Source organism: Glycine max, chromosome 12, assembly GCF_000004515.6.
Source record: "Glycine max cultivar Williams 82 chromosome 12, Glycine_max_v4.0, whole genome shotgun sequence".
In the NCBI taxonomy this organism is placed as follows: Eukaryota; Viridiplantae; Streptophyta; class Magnoliopsida; order Fabales; family Fabaceae; genus Glycine; species Glycine max.
Window position 1 is genome coordinate 5,138,312 of NC_038248.2, and position 19,104 is coordinate 5,157,415.

The following is a 19,104-nucleotide window of genomic DNA, read 5'->3' on the forward strand; positions in this document are numbered from 1 at the left end:
ATTACGCTTGGTTCGACTCCATCTTTCAAGGAATAAAAATTTTGATGACCAATACTTCCACAACCTATCATAGAGGAGATATGGTGAATGAGCTCGATATACTTATGTGATGCATGACAGATGTACTTATGAGACAAGCACGAGATGCCCGAAAGACCATCATTTCTTGCTATTAGACGCGCTGGGTACCATGTTCACATGATTTTTTTTTATCATTTTCAGGAAAAAAATGTATACCCCCAACATGGTTTGTTTATAGCTATCACCATAGTACCCAATCCACATAACCAAGAACACGGTGTAAGCTTTCGCGCTTTATTGCGACTTCTGGCAACATAGGGGAAAATGCATGACATGAACAAATATATGTCAGGGTATGCATGGGTGAACATTGTAAGAATTAATGTCTCATGTGAGAGGCATGTGACTTATGTAGGGACTAATAAATAAATAATTAACGATTAAGGGCTAAATTGTAATTGGGCTTAATAGGAGAAGTTTCTAGGTTAACTGCTACTTGATGGGAGTAGTGGTTATAAAAGGGGCTTAATACCCACTAACGTAAAATAAGGTCCCCTTCCTGACCAGAAAGTGCTCTTTTCTCACCCATAGCCATCAAAGGAAGTGAAATCTTATTTCTCTCATCTTTCAAGGAAATCAAAGTACACCGGAGAGAAGTTCCTATGGAGAAAGATACAAGTCTTCCTAATGGAGAAAGATACACATCATTATCATCTATTGTTGTTTATTGATTGTTTGTGAGAACCATAGGTTTCAAGATCCTGTTGTTTCCTATCATTGATAGTCTAGGAAACCCCGTTAGAAATTTTTACAAACATGGCATGCGAATAATGAAAATGCAATGACTTATGTGAATGCGGTGCACGTGTTTAGCACTTTCTATTCCAGTCCTAAACACATGGATACTGATGCCATTGGAGATCTTGTTGACAAGCTCAAGGCTATCCAGAATGACAATGTAGAAGATCAAGATCAAGATGATGATTTTGATGATGATGACGACGACGACGAAGAACATGAACCTATCACACTTGGTTTTGTTGATAAGCCCAAGAATAATTGGTCTCTTCGCCGTCAATATTTCCCAAGCAAAGCTGGAGGAGTCCCGGTTCTGTACCGTCTCATTGAATTTGTTTACACTTTGCTTCTATCTTGCTTTATTCAACGAACAAAAGAGTCAGTTTCTGATGGTCATATGATCTGTTGTGATGTGAATAACAGGCTTGGCTTGACCCTCTGAATATACCATCAGGGGGATCATTTGTGTGTGACAATTGTGGAGACCCTTTACAATTCTTGCTTCAGGTATGAAGTTAATGCCTCAACATGGTCTGTGTTGTACCTGTGGATTGTGTCTTGTGATATATATTATTAAACCCTTGAATTGCTAGGTTTATGCACCAACTGAGAAGGAAACTACATTTCACCGAATGTTGTTTGTTTTTATGTGTCCCTCCATGAAATGTCTTCTCAGGGATCAGCATGAGCAATGGAAACGCCATCCAGAGAAGCCATCTAAAAGGTCAGTGATCATCCTCTGTAAAACAAGCTTTTCCATTGTTTTAGTTCATTTGATTGTTGATCTCTGATCTTGTAATGATTTATTGAAGTTTGAAGGTTTTCCGTTGTCAATTACCTCGCGCTAATCCATTTTACTCACCTGAATGCCCTCAGTATAATAAAAGCCACAAACCTGCTGGCAGTGGAGGTTGGTTTGCTCATCACTATTATAGTATTTTTGCTTCATTTATAGAAACTAACTAATCTCATCTTAGAAGTATTTGTTGTGACTTGTGACCATTTATGTAAATTCTTTTTGAGTTTTATGAATGTTTACTTGTTTAGGCCTTAGGGTAAATTGTGCCCCGGAGGGAAACATTTTGTTCATAATTGTCTAGAGATCCTCTGCTTTGGTATGGTGAAGAGAGATTGTTTTTTGTTGGATCTTTATTTGCTTGCTTATGTTTGTGTATGCTGATTTTTGAATATTTATACTCATGATTGTCTCATTGTGAGTACTAAGTACTAGTGTCAAGGAGCCCTGCATGAAGTAATAAGAGTTCATGATTACTTGCTAGCCTTCCTTCTGTTATTGCACATAGTGGCACCATGCTATTATCAAGAAAAAGAATAATATGATGTCATTCTCAAACATAATTTGGTTACCCTGATCATGACCCTCGCATAGTTGCATTATATTCTTATTTTTGTGATTTGCTACATTATTTCTACAGTTATTATACTTTACATATAAGTTATTATACTTTAGCAGTTTTGATGACTTAGGTGTTGGACTACATGTATCTGTATTCTATGAAACAAATTTGTTCTGAATCTACCTCCATTTTGATAGAATCTCTGCTTACTTTCAGCCGCTCTTTGTGATTGGTGCGGCACCTGGAAAGGAGACAAGCTTTGTAGTGGTTGCAGACAAGCACGATATTGCTCTGAGAAACACCAGGTTATGGAGTTACTTAAATGTATCCGTTTCTTTTCTTCCACAAATTTGATTCTCATAGCATTCCTTTTCTCTCCCAACTCACAGGTTATGAGTTGGCGCACAGGGCATAAAATTGCTTGCCAGCAGATGAAAGTTTCTTCACCTGTTTCTGGACCCAACAAAAGTGGAACCGCCTCCTTGGATTCTCATAAAGGTCACAATGGTTTAAAGTTTTGTGTACTTCTTATTACAACTTTCATTTGCTTCTCATTGATAACGAAATTATTAGTCACTTTTAGATGAAATATAAAAATGACAAGGCTAATTATAATATTGCTCATTGCTCATACATAACAATCTAATCCTGAATTTGAAAAAAGAAGAATGTGACAAGATATTTAAATTTGTATCTGCCAGGAAACTTAAAACACGCTTGACACCATTCCAAAATAAAACATAGACATTACTGTATAAAATTTTATGACATCTACTATTTAGCTTCTTGTTACTTTACACGAGATCATTCTTCATTACCATACAGTTGGAAGCAAGAATCTATGGCCTGAATTTGAGATCACCATTGAAGATGAAAGTGACTATAAGAGAGACATGTCTGAGGAAAATACCTTAGCTAATTCCTTGATTTCAAGGAACAGGACTGATGACACAATGAATTCACTTTTGGATAACTTTCAGGTATCATCTTTTTTTTTTTAATAAGATTATGTTTCTTGTTTAAGTATATTATTTTTTAATTATATTATTTGTGAACAGGGTGATGATGACAAAAAGAGTTGGGCCTCCTTCCAGCAATGCATTGCCAAGGCCCCAGAACAAGTGTTGAGGTGATACAGATTCAGCAAAATTAGAATGCTTAACTTTTTATGAATTTCCTCGTGTGCCCTTATGGAGGCAGTTTATTTGCTAAACCGGATGGGAGAAAATGATTGACAAATATCTTTCCTTCGGAGATAAAAATTAAAATAAGCAGGAAGATAGTAGAAATATATTCATAGCCATTTGCCTCTGATTGGCTAACCTAACATTTGAGGCATACCAACCATTTGGAAGGAACATGTTATGGTTATGCTTGGCAAAAGTAGTTGATAAGTTAGCTGAAAGCTAAAATGCTTGTTTTTAGCTAAAACCTATCAAGCTATCTTATTGAATTATAATTTATAAGAGACGAAAGTTGGATTTTAGATTATGCATCTTAGTTTCCCTCAGAATCACCTTATAAAAAGTGCATTGCTTTAAAATCAGTGTGATAAAAAAAATTAATTTGTATACTAACCAGATTGTTGGTTGTATTGATTTTATCAATTTATCAATATATTGTGTTTAATTACAGTTTTGGTGAAACAGGTATTATAGGAATACTAATGCTAAGCCAATATGGCCTGTTTCAAGTGATCTGCCATCAAATGCTGATATCCCTAGTTGTAGTTACTGCACCGGACCTATGTGTTGTGAATTTCAGGTAGTTATTTTAGATGTCAGTGGTTGAAGCTGAATGTTGTTCTGCATTTAAAACTTTTTCTTTTGCTTGTTCAAGCAAATGTTTGCTTATTTCCTTTAGATACTGACTTGCTAATGTTGGTGGTGCCAGATTTTGCCACAACTGTTGTATTACTTCGGCGTTGACAATGAAAATGGACTCTCTGGATTAGGCTTCAATTGTGGTGTATGCATGTGAAGCCTCTTGCGAGGCAAGTTTGTCTTACAAACATGAGTTTGCTTGGATACAAATTTATTCACCCTCCACAACCTTATAGGGAGATGTCTTTATTTTTAATTTTTTTTAAAAAAATTTAGGTTCAGAAGTATAAGCTATTTTTCGCTTGGTCTGGGGAAGTATGAGAAAATAATTTCTTTACCTACTTCAACCATCAATTTTGAGGATTGATTGTTGATTGTGTACTCACCCCATCTCTGAGAGCATTGATTAAGGAATTTAAAGTAAATATTTTTACTGGGAGCCAAAAAAATTTTACATTCTCTTGTGATTTATATAATAAATATTTTTCTTTTTTAGTTTCTTAATGTCTTAAGGGCACTGATTAGCAAAATCCTATGCAATTTATAGGCTTGCTATGTCCTTGCTACAATCAATTAATATGTTTTGCATTGAAAAGTGATAAGTAATTTTGCAACAATTAATGAACAACGTTGTAATCAACTTTCACAGTTTGAATTCGGGGTAACCAATTTTGGTCCGTTTGATTATTTATATTATTCTCTCTGATCTTTAATATAGACATCATTTTAAAAAATGGTGTTTTTTATAAGACATTTTATAATTCTTATGAAACATTTAATTTTCATTTCATTATTTGTCTTTATTAAATATTCTAATTATTTGTGCTTTTTTTATTATAGTGATGTATAATGTTCTTATAATTTAATATTTTTGCATAACAAGTTAACGATTGTTAACAAGGTTAAAACTGAGTAATATTTTTTTAAAATCCAATAAAATCAACTAATTTACTTATTTTTATGGGTAATTGTAATTCTGTTATAAGTGTTTTATATTAAGGATTATAGGGAGTATTTAATTTGGTCTCTCTATTCTGAAATATCCAATTTAGTCTTTTAATTTTTATAAAACATTCAATTAAATGAACTGACTCAAAATAATTTGTTTTTAATTCCTATCATTTTCTTTTGAAAGGAACTAATTCAAAATTATCAAAATATTATAAAAACTAAAATAAAAAAAAATACTAGCAGTATATTACAAGGACTAAAAATAAGAAGGATAAAAAAAACACCGGTACCATTTGAATTTTTTTTTTACAAAGGCCCGAAATTTTTTAATAAAGTGATATATTTTAGAGATAAAATAAACATATATAAACCTCAGAATGTCCAAGCCAGGAACATTTACCCTAGACCTTTTCCATGGGCCTTGCAAACAAGTGCAACTGTTCCAGGCCCACAAGCATAGGAAAGCTATTACAGCTCGTTATAGATACATTGTTTATCGTTTTTGTTTTTATTTTTTTAGTTAGTTTATTTTTACAAGAGTTCTTTTAGTTAGTTGTAGTTATGACAATTTATATTAGTCAGACAATTTATACTTGTAGTTAATTTTTTTAAAAAAATGAAATTCATTCATTCTTGTTAGTTTCAATATGATATCTGTAGATATTAAATTTTAGGGATCATGTGCTTAAGCGATTACTTGAGTTGATGATACTTTCAATTGCGGACTGAGACAACACTTTGAATCAAGATTACCAATTATATGGATTGGACTCATGCTCAGTAAGAAATAAAAGTAAAAAGAAGGCAATTTAACGGGTCATGGCACTGTGCAAAGTTTTATGTATAACGGGTCTTCTGGCAAAAAGAAGGTGATTTAACTCAATAGATGTAACCTAATTAACAACACACATTAAATTTGTGTAAAAAAAACATTGTTGTTAATAAAGAAAAAAAAAGAAGGCAATTTATCTATCTGATAGAGACATGTGGCCTTTTCAGGATTACTTTTTGGTGTTGATCTCTTCAAAACTCATGACACAGCCTTTTGATCTTTACGTATAATATTAGAGAAAATTACATAGATGAACGGCACCAGCAGGTAATTCTGCAAGGCTGTGCACTAAAACGAAAATTCATGACGGTTAAAATGTGACGCATTAAAGGCAGTTACACTCGCATTCTGAAAAGAAAAATCTAATGAGGATGGCAATCTCATTAATTTAACAGAAAGCTCAACATTGAGAACAAAACCAGTCCATGATATACTCAGTGACAACTCACCATCAACTTTCAAGAGTTAAAAGAATTTTCCTTTAAAGAAAGGTCCATCCAATGATAAACCTGGCTATATCCATAAAAGACAGTTCCAATCCCTTTCTTCAAAGGTCAATATATCACAGATTAGAAATATACATCATTTTAACAAGTACCTGAAAAGTGATATGATTTGCAAGGTTCAAATATAGGCTCATGCCTCATTTTCCTTTATATATATATATATATATATATATATATATATATATATATATATATATATATATATATATATATATATATATAGCAATCAAAGATAGTACGAGTAAAGTTTATACCAACTCAGGCATCATGTTCATCCCTATGAGTTAGACACCCTTCTACCTCATGTTCCTTATATATAGACATAGACAATAGTTGTTGCTAATTTAATTAACTTACTAATAGTTTCTAAATTCAATTTCGTAACCACATTAATGTATTCAGGTTGAGCCTTTTCAACAACCTTTCAAAAGCAACATATAACTCAATAGCATAAAATATAGTAAAAACCATTACAATTCAATTGCATCGTTGCTTAACAACAAATGTGGCACTTCATAAACTAATAAAACGTGATTAACAGAAACGAACGCAATGTGATAATAGAAATTGCTGAAATGCAACCGTTGTTTGTTTAGGAAATTTAAGCAAAAAAGTGTAATAATATAATGAATGAATAAAATAATAAATGAATGCAGTCATCGATTTTCAGGGAAAGGCCAAATGCGACTTCCTTCAACAGCAAGAAGAAGATCCAATCATTTCACAGCTAGAGAAACAGGAAGCCTATTCAAGCCCTAGGAAAATTTACAAAATTAAAAATAAATAACGTAAATTAGAAAAAAAAAACAAAAAACAAAAAACGTAGGTTTCGAATACCGAATTTCGTGATCCAGATCAGATTCTCTGTGATCGTGAAGTGGAATCAAACAGTGGCGCCGGAGGAACGATAGCGGTAGAGCTTGCCGAACACGTGGAGCGCGGTGACGAAGCCGATGAAGCAGAGGCTCATGACGAGCACCACCGTCGGCGAGATCTTGAGGCCGGGGGCGTCGTCGGTGTAGAACCGCAGCATATTGCTTCCGCCGGCGCCGGAGCCGCCGCTGACCGAGGCGGAGCTGGTTCCTCCGCCGAGGCGGCGACGGCGCATGCCGGCAGTGGCGGCAGCGGTGCCGCGAGGAGCCATCACGCCCGGTCGCGTGGTGGCGTGGGACGCTGTGGATTGAGATTGAGAGGCGCCTCTCGCCATGTCGATGATCACGAGGGAAAAGGTGGTGGTGGTGTGGGAGAAAGAAACAGTGTTTTGGGAATTGAGATTTGTGATGGGATCTCAACAGAGGCACATAATTATCTATGTTTCCCGAAATTATGTTTATTTTATCATCATTGGCTTCACTTATCCACTTGTTAATTAATGTATTTATAGTAATAAAATGTGATTTATTAAGGATTAGAAATTGATTCTGTTCTTGTATGGTGGTGCATGGACTTTGTAACAATAGGACTTGGAATTGTTAAAAGAAATGAAAGAAAAAAAAAGGGGGTGATGTTGTACTTGTTAAAGGAAATTGGCACTCTTTACTAGTGGATCAACACATGGGTGGGTTGGGTAAGATTTGATCCGAGGAAAAATATATATATATATATTTAATATACTTGGTTCTAGTGAGTGTTACAAATCATTTTTGTATATCCTTTTATATATATATATATATATATATATATATATATATATATATATATATATATATATATATATATATATATATATATATATAAAAGTATCACTTTTGAGTAATTTAACTCAGAACTAATGTGATGAAATTTGATTTAGTTTAGGTTGGGATATCGAATTGGTATGTCTCTCTCTATATAAGAACTTCATAATAGAAATTTTTAGGATTGAAAAAATTAGATAAAAAGTAAAAAAAAAAACAACAAAATTTCAATATAAATTAATTTGAAGCCAATTTCACTTCTTGAGAACATCAGGTACTCACAAATCATTTGGTGATTGGTAAAAGGCGTAGGGCTAAAGCCCAACTCACAAATTTCAATATATATTATTTTTATTAGATCCTTGATAATTCAAATTTTTATTAGATCCTTGACCTAAGGTGGATGAATTCATTTAAATGTCCAGTCTTTTGATTTTATTTTATTTTTAATTGAATGGAGGGCCAAAGCCCAACTACACTAACGAACTATGAGTAGGATAAGTCCATCCACAATAGGTATCACATATGAATTCCTATGAGAAAGTTATGAACAAGACAACCTAAAGGAAAGATGGTTTTTTCAATCTCTTCTCCTTTAATAGGTGCAGGACAATGATTATTAGTTATTAATCATATTTGATTAAATATGTATTATCATTTTTTGACTTATTAGACTTTCTACTTATGTGGTGATTTTTTTTATTATAACTTATATATTAATAATAATTGTAATCATTCATTCTGAGATTTAGTCACATTTAAGATTTATCATCCTTTTTAAGAGTATATTTTACGGAAATCAAACTCATATTTTTTTTTCATAAACTTAGTGTGTTACTAGTTGAACTACACCAATTGGGTTTTTGGATTATAAGTTCATGAGTATGCTTTATGAGAAATAATCCCACTCAAGTCAAATAAGATGATTATAAATGGTAGTAAAACTTTTCCTACAAATAGTTAAAGCTTATCCTAGAATTCTAACTCAATACCACTTATTAAATTGTAACAATTGATTAATGCCCTTAATTAGTGATTGGGATCCAGAGTTAAGTCTTGGAAAATATTTTTTAATTTATTTTTGGTAATTTAAAAATAAAAGGATTAATTAGCGATTACATTTGGGATTGGTTACAATCTCTTTTTTCTCTTTACACCCCACATTATTTTGGTTTTTTTTACATTACTGTACTAAATTACCCCTCTTAACACCCCTTCCCATGTTTCACTTTCTTTACTTTTTTTTTTTTTTTTGTCAGCACTCACCAATTCCAAGGAAACTAGCTAATTTCCATTGTGTGTCTAGGCCAAATAAACAATGTTCCAACACAGAATTAGAATATAGAGCTCTAGCAAATTCGGTAGCTGAAATAGCTTGGAATCTTGGATTAAGTCTTTGGTGTGATCGATATACTGATAAAGTTGATCGGAAAGTCATTAACATTTACTCTCAAATCTTTGTAATATTGCACACACTGGAACATAACAAATTGAAGTCAACATATATGTTCCGTGCAAGATCAAATCGTCAAATAATCATATATAACATATGTGCCTTCTGCAAACACAACATTTGATTGGTTGACCAAAGCTTTCTCCAACTCACATTTTTACTCAGGAACAAACTCGGTATAATACAATCACCCACTCGTTTGAACTTGGAGTATAAGATGTTAAGTTGTTGCATCAAAATAAGTATGATATGATCAAGATTCTAGCTAGATGCAACTGATAAAAAATGCTTAGCAACTAATTATTATTCAATTTTTTTAAGTAATTGTTAACAATTTATTATTGCATTAGCTAGCTACCAGAATAGCATGTTTGCAGGAGTTAGTTCCAATAATCTTATTTGCAATTATTTTTGTGTGTGTATGCAGTCATGTGACAACAAGACTTTAATCCAAAACTTTGTATATACTACTCAAATTTTGCACTATTACGTTGACTTTAGTCAGTGTTATATTTGCTAACTTAAACCATTTACACGTACAACAATAATAAAATCAATAGACTCAATTCTCATTCCAATCTACCATCTTAAATTTCTATCTCACAGCACCATAGGCTCAAGTCATTAGATGACAATTGATTTACATCGCGTCATACATCTCTTTACATACGATGCCAACTATTGATAATAGGCAACTCAATGTTACACCAAGGGAATAAAAAAGAGATCAACTTATATTGCTTCATGAATATAATAACATAATAATAATAATCCATTTACAGAAATATGAAACACCTTAATTAAATAAATCTAATAAGATTAATGCTGGCCTGATTTAGAAGCTTAGCTAGTGAACATCCTTTGTCCTTAGATATTTTCATGTATTTTGGTCGCTAATTGTATTTACGTATTACTACTCGTAGGTCTTTTATCAAAAGAAAACTCCTTGCTGTGCACCGCCACGACAATCTCATGGTGTGTGGTGGTGTTATCATTGGTTGTTGTTTGTTGTTGTTGTTGTTGCTGCTGCTGTGACAAGTGTCCCATTTCCAATTCATGGTGCGAATAAGAAGGAGAAGGGGAATCCATATTATTATCGTCCAAGTTTGACCTTTGCGGAGACGTGGGGAAGCTGTCTATTTCAGAGCGGTAGTATCGGAAGAGGTGCACCGGCGACAAGTTATGACTTGGGGTTGTGGGCCTGCTCGACGTCGGAGTCCCCGACAACGACAGCGGCCCCACACGGTTCTGTCTTATGTGCTTCTTCGCCGTCTGGTGCCAATTCCGCAGCCCTAGCGCTACTCGTTCGTTGAATATCGTTGGTTTCATTGTCGAACCCATCTGTTACGTTCACCGAATCACAATCAGTTTGTTATATATCATTAATTGTTCTTGGCTCTTCTATAGAGGAAAAAAAAGGTCTCAGTTCGAATTTGAGTTTCTTCCGCCTACAAAATCTAACACATTAACCACTAATATTAATTTTTCCAAAAAAAAATAAAAAACGATTTTACTAATAATAATTAAATTAAACCACCTGTGTCACTAGAGCATAGAGAGGAAGAGTAACGTAGCTGCAGAGGATTTGAATAAGGACCCTGACAAAGTCATGCATAGTTATTAAGATAATTGACATTTTAATACAGGTTGGTAAAGATGTGTATAGTTTGAGTTAAGATGAAATGTAATGAAATGAAACTTACGTACCCCATTGTGATTCTGATCACTACATCCTCCGTATGCGAATGGAAACAGGATTTAATACCAAATTGAAGCTGCAATTAATTTTAAAAAATAAAAGTTAAATCAAACAGAGCTTCATAATATTGGATAAAAATTATAAAACGAAATACAAACCAAGATATAGTTTCATTAAGCAACAGAAAAAGGAGAAACCCTCCCCTCCCCAAACATGAAAACGTACATTAATTACCATACCAACATTTATTAAGATAATAAACGCACTAATAAGTCTTAATCATATTTTAATGTAAGTTCATCAAGTTAATTTCAATTGTATGTGAATATATATATATATATGATGACTTACTGCAGACCATGCGAAGAAAGCCAGCTGAAAAGCATTCTGTCATGAAAAAACAGACAAAAACAAAAGCAGGGAGACTTCAATTAATCATCACCATCGTGAGGGGACAATAATAAGAAAAGGTCAACTCATAAAAAAACATTAAAAATTAATATAAATTATTCTAATAAAAACAAATAAATTTATCAACTATTTTTCTTAATTTAGGTGCAATAATCTTGAACAACATAATGAATCCTAATGAGATGGATCGATGTGTTTAGAGGGGTGGTGGTTAGTTATTTTCGGAGATATGATTGTATGCTAAAGACTGTGTTTGGGACCGCCGGAAGCTTTTATTTGTTAGGAAACAAATGCTTCTTTTTGTCTAGCTAGTTGGGTGGTGGGTTAGAAACACTTGGTGGGAACAGTGATTTAGTAAATCCTAGTCTCTGTTCCATTTGTTTCTGGCTGTGTTTGAGAACAATAGGTTCTCTTTCTTTGTAATTCACAGGGTATCTATTATACCCTCTATTATATAATACTATACTTTGCAGATAAAAAAAAAAAAAACTTGAACATAAAGAAACAGAAAAATAGTTACTAATAAATGTCCTCATTATTCAAAAAAGTCATATTACTCAGATATACGTTATTACTCGTTTAATTGTTATTAATAGCGTGGTGTGGGGTTGTATTTATATTTTATGCTTTGTACCCCTTTTTTTTTCTTTCCAAACTTGGACACACCTTGTGCCAAGTTTTGCTTCTTTTGATGAATTTCACACTTGCCTTTAAAAAAATTGTTATTAACTAATAGCGTGAAAGTAACATAAGTTGTACCTGAAAGAGCACAAAATTGATAAGGTAAAGAATAAGGCCTGGTCGGTTAAACCAGAACAAATGATCCCCTGGCTGTACCAAGGGCACACCCTTAAGGACCTCTCCTCTTTGTTGAATTTTTAGACCCATCTCAGTTATGATCACTTGAAGCTTGGTTCCCACTAACAAGATTATCTACATTTTATGAAGATTATAAGATTAAATTAGATGGATATATCATTATCGTTCATTTGGACCAAATTAATTTAAAGTGGGAATTGCATGTGCTCACAATCAAAGGAATGAATGGCAGCCACAGATAAGAGTACCACCCTGTCCATGCATAATTGAGACACATTATAGTAAGTATATAAAAATAATAACGAGTCCTTAACCCAAAAAAACGAAAAAAAATAATGAGTCAAATACGTCGGCAACACGTTAGAAAGATGTAGTTGCTTACCATGAGTGTTTAAGAGGAGAAACAGCACTGCGAAGAACCAGAATGGAGGACTGAAAAATTTAAAAAGAGAAGTCAAACTCAATTTATAATACAGACGTGCAAATCGAATTAAATATTGTTTTCTAAATAAAAATGAATATATTAATTGTTTTTAGGAATATATCTAATATTTTAAAAAATGTAAAACGCATTCAGTTATTTCTTCATTTGAAAAATATAAAGATTTATAAGAATATATTAATATGTTTTGATTGTTTTCTCTAGATTTGTTGATGTTTTAACCCTTTTTTTCTTCTAAAATTATTAACTTTAATTTTTATAATTTCGAATTCTCATTAACGATTTTTTGCATTTATATCTCTATTTGACAATTATTAAAACTTAAATAGGAATTCGCCACAAATAACACTCCCTTCGTCTCCTTTTACTTGATGTTCTAGTAAAACTTGTTCTACTTTTATCAATTATGAATTATTAATTATATTTCCTAATTATTGTGACAAATTTTAAACATCAAATGTAACGGGACAAGGAAATAAGATGTTAAATATAGATATTCCAATTAAACTATAACAACGTTTTATATCTATTAATTAAATCCTTCTTAATTAATTTTTCCAAATTAATCTTAAACATCAATTAAAATAAAACGAAAGTAATAAAATTATTCAATTGGAAAATACAAAATGAAAAGAGACCTAGTGCACAAAACCTGATTCCAACTACGACTTTGAAATCCTCGTCCAGTGATCGTTTTATATATTTCCGAAAATCAAATTTCGAGTGACTTTGAGGAGCCAAGTGTGCCTGTCATGAACGTAAAATTCCAAGTTATTTGGAGTATTGCATACGGAAAATGTAGTAATCCCCAAGCATGCAAAGTTTCGAGGGTATATATAAGTAAATAAATTCCTTGTTGACATCAAAATTATTGCAATTAATTAATGCACATAATTTAAAAATATTTAATTTAAAATTGTTGAAATGAATTAAAAATTACAAATATTTTGTCTGGGAAGCTAAAATGAAAAAACCAAAATAGTAACATTAATTAATCATTAATGGTCTTTTGATTAAAGGAAACCACAAGTGAAACTATCAAAAAGGAGGTACATTTACCATTATAAATCCATGTCTTAAGGTCAAGTAATCCACATTTGGAACTGACCGCACAAATTGCCTAAAGAAACAAACCTGCAATCATGGCGTAAAAGAACGATACAACTTAGCTCAGCAAAAACTTAACAAGAATGAATAATAGACAAATTAAGCAACTACTTTGAATAAGTATATCTAGAAATTCTTGTGTATTTCTTAGAACAGGAGTTAAAAAAAGAGGAAGATCATTAAATTATATGTTAGGAGAGAAACTACTGCTAGTTCTTTACTGGAACTTCCAAACACCATTGTCAAGAGGCCGTGTGGTCCTAAGGCAACAATATTCACAAAAGAAAGGTCCAATTCAGCAAGGACCACTGTGAAGTGGCTTCCATTTGTGAATTTATGAGTGGTATTTCCCCTCTAGATTTAAAAAAATATATATTCTTCTGCATTAGAACGTTATTTTTCAATTTCATATACGCCCTATCTGAATGTTGAAAAATAACGTGTTTTGTTTGAATAAAATCATCTTTGTTTCGAACTTTTATATATGAACGCTTTCATAGAATAGTCTTCTAAAATCCATGTTTCCTGAAGTATGCAGAAAAATAAGAGCATGTACCATGAAAATGTAGTAGTCTTCACATTACTTTACTAAAGTAGTGTTAGTCATTTTAGTCTCTACTTTTTTAAAATCTTCATTTAATTCCATCTTTATAAAAAAAATCATATAATTACTTTAATGTCATTAACAAAATGAAGTGATTTTTTATTATAAAAAACCAAAATAAAATGCTTTCTATAAAGTCAGAGAGTTCATAAATAAGTATAGGAAAAAAAATTAAAATATATTAAATGAGTGAGGCTTAAAATGCATGAGGCTTAAGTTATCAAAATAAATAAATGAATTAATAAAATGGATTTGACTTACAATCCAAATGAGGACAGGATTTTTGGTCCAGAAACTCAAATGCCTTCTTCCAAAAGATGTCTCCCTCGCAAATCTGAATCTCTCAGGATCTGTGATATATATCCACATAATTCGGACAAAAATTAAATAAATTACCTAACGTATATGTATATACAAATACATCAAACTACCATAATTAAGTTATGCGTAGCGTATAAATAATCTAAATTTATATATATATATATATATATATATATATATATATATATATATATATATATATATATATATATATATATATATATATATATATATACATATACCATACTGTATGTGTATATATATATATATATATATATATACCGTGTGAAAATTGGTACTCAGTTGTCTTGGTTTCCTCTTCCCATCGCTTCCACCTTTTCATCTATTCACAATGCAACCAATTAATAAATAGTAACTCGGAGATATATTAGGTAAAAGATTTTATTTTTTTTTAAAAGCTTTGGTAAAAGAAAATTATGCCTCTAATTACCTTTGCTCTGCCCAGGGCCATAGTGAAAATGCAGTAAAGGACATGAAAAACAGCCAGCACGAAGATAAATATATGGAGTTGATGAATGCCATCCGATGACACAAACGGGACTTTTCCCTGCACATTTTGTATATATGTAATAAAAAAAATCATATACATCAACTGACAGAAAATGTTAGTTAAACTTGTTATTGTAATAAAATCTTTGTTTAAATCCATTAGTATATAACTATTGTAGATTTGTGCTGATGGTGTTACACATTAATAATATACATCAAATTTTTATATTAATAAAATTATACATTAATAATTATATACTTATTTGTTAATTGAAATTCAAATTTTATAAATATTTTTTATGAAAAAAGGGAAATTGGGTTAAACTAGTACAAGCAAGTCGGACAAGTCATGGTTTAAATATTCAATTTTCATTAAACAAAAAGTTATAATAAAGTGAAAACAGGCGAATATCCAATTGACTAGTAATAACGATTTTTGTCTGTTGGGACATACCATTATTCTTTTGGTGCATGTATGGACCCTGTTTAATAGGTTTCATAATGATAAGTGAATCATACCAATAAAATATACTACGTATTTTTATTTTATTGAACATGCGCGTATGCTCTTAATCACTTTCATTTCCTTTTTTCCTTTTTTTAATTTCTCTTTACGTGCAAGTATAGGCATCCACATAAAATTCATCTTTATTTTCAACTTTTAATAATGTTCTAGTCTTTTTCTAAATAAAATGTTCAGTAGATGGCGTAAACAAAATAAGAACAAGTAAAAAAAGGGCACATGCATGTGAAATATACAGATTGCAACCGCGTAACATGGTAGCAATAATTTTCCAATCCTATACAATATAGACCCCTGCAGAAAGGTAAATTTCGTTGGCTAATTGGCTTATTTATGTGCTGTTTTCACTGTTTAATTCCATTGGATTAGCATTTGTCCTTCCTATACATAAAGGCTTTTCAAACACTGGCCCCCACAAGAAATTAGTACCTTTGACAAAGTGGCATAACCATAGAAGAAATAAGCAGTCATATAATACGTATCACTGTAGTATATTTTAATGTAGAAACGACTTTTTCTAAAACAATTAAGAAACCTTGACATAATTGGATTGACATTAACTGTTTTTAATTTTTTTCCGGTGTTATTATCGGTCTTTTTAATTAAACATTGACATTCACATCACTAAAAAAAATTATTTATTATTTATTTATCATTTGAATTATCTTCGTTCATATAAATTTTATTTAATAAAAATTGAATTATTGATAATATAGGCATTATAAGTCTATAAATAAATAATTTTATAAATATAAGAATTATTATATATTATCATTATATCATATTAATTATTAATATATAGTATGATTTTTCTATCAGTATAGATCTAATGTATATACTAACAATTTAATTTTCGTTTTAAAAAAGTGTATGCGCTTTTTCTTGTAGTGAGTTGGAAAGATAGAAATATATAGACATACAATAGACCATATCCTACGCAATCATAGGACTCAACCAACACTCGCATATATCGCACTCAATCTCTATTAAACTTTCGTCCGCATGTGCATGTCTAATAAAAGCGGAGTGCAACTAGCACAATAGTATATTTGTTAACATATTAAATTTATAAAATTATGAGAGTAAGTTAAAAAATAATGAGTGAGATAATATGTTATTAAGATAGTAGTAAATCATATGTACTTCAAAAACGTGTAAATCAAACGGAAAAATTGATTTGTATAGCTATAAAAAAAAAAAAACCATAGAAATTTTGTGAAGGAAAATATGGTAGAAATTACATATGGTGTGAGAAGTGAGAGCGCCCAAATTGAATTGCCATAATTTTGGAATAAAACATTAATCAATGTTTAATTCGAATCTCAATCTAAAATTGGATTTCGAATTATTAAATTTTTTTTCTTAAAGTAGTAGTTTTAACAGTCGACTTGCTTTTTCAAATTGTTTTTTATTATCAAGAATTTTTTTTTATCGATTTGTTAATTTTATTAGAAATATTAATTTAAACATTTGAATAATGAAAACAAGAATAATAATAGAATAGTACTAACCTCGGGACATTTGTCGGCTCCTCCTCCCGCCAAAACACGTCGTGGATTTACGTCGTCTGAACCATAGAACGCCGCTAATAATCTGCGGCTATTGGTTCTGTTTTCTGATTCTTCACTATCTGACTCATGGTTGCTACTATCGTCGCAGGGATGCCATGTCCCTGCAACTTTTTCTGATATGCATATTCTTGATATTGGACCTTGTCCTACCGTTAGAAGCAACGATATGAACCCCAATAACATAAGCTCTACAACAATTAACCCACCAATTAATTATTAACTACAAATTAAGTTTAATTTCATACACTGATCATTAAATTACGGTAGATGGACTCGAACCTGATTTGATCTTTTCAAGTGATTCGTACAGAGCTCTTCTGTGCTTCTTCTTCAGCCACTGCACGCATGCACATATTATTAATAATCATTATCGTATGTATAACATATACTACCTTCTTAATTCGTACTCAAATTGAAATTAACTACATAATGGCACGCTCACACACACACACACTTATACACACTCATATATATATATGGAAAAAATTGTCTGAACAACATATTTTATACAACATTGGAGACACCTTGCAGATTATATATAAAATTAAATTAAATACGGTGTTGAAGTTGAAAAGTTGTTGTATATATAAATAAGGTGCATATGTAAATATATACCTTTCCTATGAGATGGATGATGTGCTCGATGGTTATAGAGATTAAGATCAAAACAAAACAAACAGCGGAGACAGCCCATGTTGGCGTTTCCTCCAAGTTTCTTCCTCCGCTTCCTCCTGCCATGGATTATATTCCTTCTTAATTTGGCAACTTTAAATAATATTGGGTTTTTTGGTTTCAATCGTTCATAATAAATAGATGAACGATGATGGGTAGAAGAAGAGGAAAAAGTTATGCAAAATATTGAAGAGATAAGTGTTCAAATATTATAAGAGAGGGTGGAGGAGTTATGCAGGCGGTAATCTATGTTCAACTTCTATTAATGATTGAAGTACGGTTTCGGGCAAGCAAGGGCGCTTTATATATATAGCTTATTACACTATGTAAGACTTTTGAGAGGAAGAAGAGAATTTATTTATAAGCGCTTTTTACTTCTCTTTTTGTCTTAAAAATAACTTGAAGGGTCTTACTCTTGACTTTGACGTTTAAAAGGGAAGAGAGGGAGTAGCATATGGTCGTCTTTGTGCCTTTTGTTTCCTTCTCGAGTATCTTAATTACTGTATATTATATAATGAATAATAGTGTTTAAATTATAATTATTTATATTAAATGTGACTAATATATATATATATATATATATATATATATATATATATATAATTTAAAATAGAGTAAAATATATAAACATCACTTTAAGTTTAGATATATTATATATACATTCTCCTCATATTTGACTCTACACAAATATACATTATTTTGGAATTCCAGTTATACTAGTATTTCTTCTCCAGAATAACGGTATTAATTTCGTTTACCTATAATAGTTACGTATTAGTCACATGATCCTTTAAAAGAATTTTTATGATAAAAATACTTATGTCTTCTCTTCACCAAGAGTTTAAATCATACATTTTAGGGGTTCTTTATTTCTTGGTTGGTTTTTGTTTGATTCCTGTTGACCAAATCGATTTCTTCATATCCTTGTTCAATTTCTTCATGCGATCATGAGTTATTGATCATGGGTCGTGGGTTTTATTTGCTTGTGTACTAAAGGTTTCACATGT

General features: G+C 31.5%; 3 protein-coding genes across 4 annotated transcripts; 1 reads left to right on the plus strand and 2 right to left on the minus strand.

Moving 5' to 3' along the window:
- Positions 1 to 883: 883 nt before the first annotated feature.
- Positions 884 to 4,471, plus strand: LOC100796200 (programmed cell death protein 2). Its single transcript, XM_014764549.2, has 10 exons — positions 884 to 1,129; positions 1,243 to 1,326; positions 1,413 to 1,543; positions 1,632 to 1,729; positions 2,394 to 2,482; positions 2,567 to 2,675; positions 3,003 to 3,157; positions 3,236 to 3,306; positions 3,827 to 3,941; positions 4,071 to 4,471. Exons 1-10 carry the CDS (start codon positions 920 to 922, stop codon positions 4,155 to 4,157), a joined length of 1,149 nt encoding a protein of 382 aa, XP_014620035.2. The 5' UTR covers positions 884 to 919; the 3' UTR covers positions 4,158 to 4,471.
- Positions 4,472 to 6,889: 2,418 nt separating this feature from the next.
- LOC106795243 (protein transport protein Sec61 subunit beta) lies at positions 6,890 to 7,735 on the minus strand. Of its 2 annotated transcripts, none has more exons than XM_041007420.1 (2): positions 7,127 to 7,735; positions 6,890 to 7,033 (listed from the first exon to the last, which is right to left on the minus strand). In XM_041007420.1, the coding sequence occupies exon 1, from the start codon at positions 7,494 to 7,496 to the stop codon at positions 7,173 to 7,175; it is 324 nt and encodes a 107-aa protein (XP_040863354.1). In that variant the 5' UTR covers positions 7,497 to 7,735; the 3' UTR covers positions 6,890 to 7,033; positions 7,127 to 7,172. The 2 variants fall into 2 exon arrangements, with proteins under 2 accessions (XP_040863354.1, XP_014620036.1); XM_014764550.3 differs by having other exon boundaries at positions 6,890 to 7,044; positions 7,127 to 7,734.
- A 2,395-nt stretch (positions 7,736 to 10,130) lies between these two features.
- On the minus strand, positions 10,131 to 18,407 carry LOC100782431 (MLO-like protein 6). Its single transcript, XM_003540697.5, has 15 exons — positions 18,041 to 18,407; positions 17,705 to 17,762; positions 17,366 to 17,613; positions 15,273 to 15,389; positions 15,104 to 15,164; positions 14,762 to 14,850; positions 13,849 to 13,923; positions 13,442 to 13,536; positions 12,730 to 12,779; positions 12,559 to 12,599; positions 12,288 to 12,461; positions 11,469 to 11,504; positions 11,126 to 11,193; positions 10,956 to 11,016; positions 10,131 to 10,759 (listed from the first exon to the last, which is right to left on the minus strand). The coding sequence occupies exons 1-15, from the start codon at positions 18,161 to 18,163 to the stop codon at positions 10,322 to 10,324; spliced, it is 1,734 nt and encodes a 577-aa protein (XP_003540745.1). The 5' UTR covers positions 18,164 to 18,407; the 3' UTR covers positions 10,131 to 10,321.
- Positions 18,408 to 19,104: the final 697 nt, after the last annotated feature.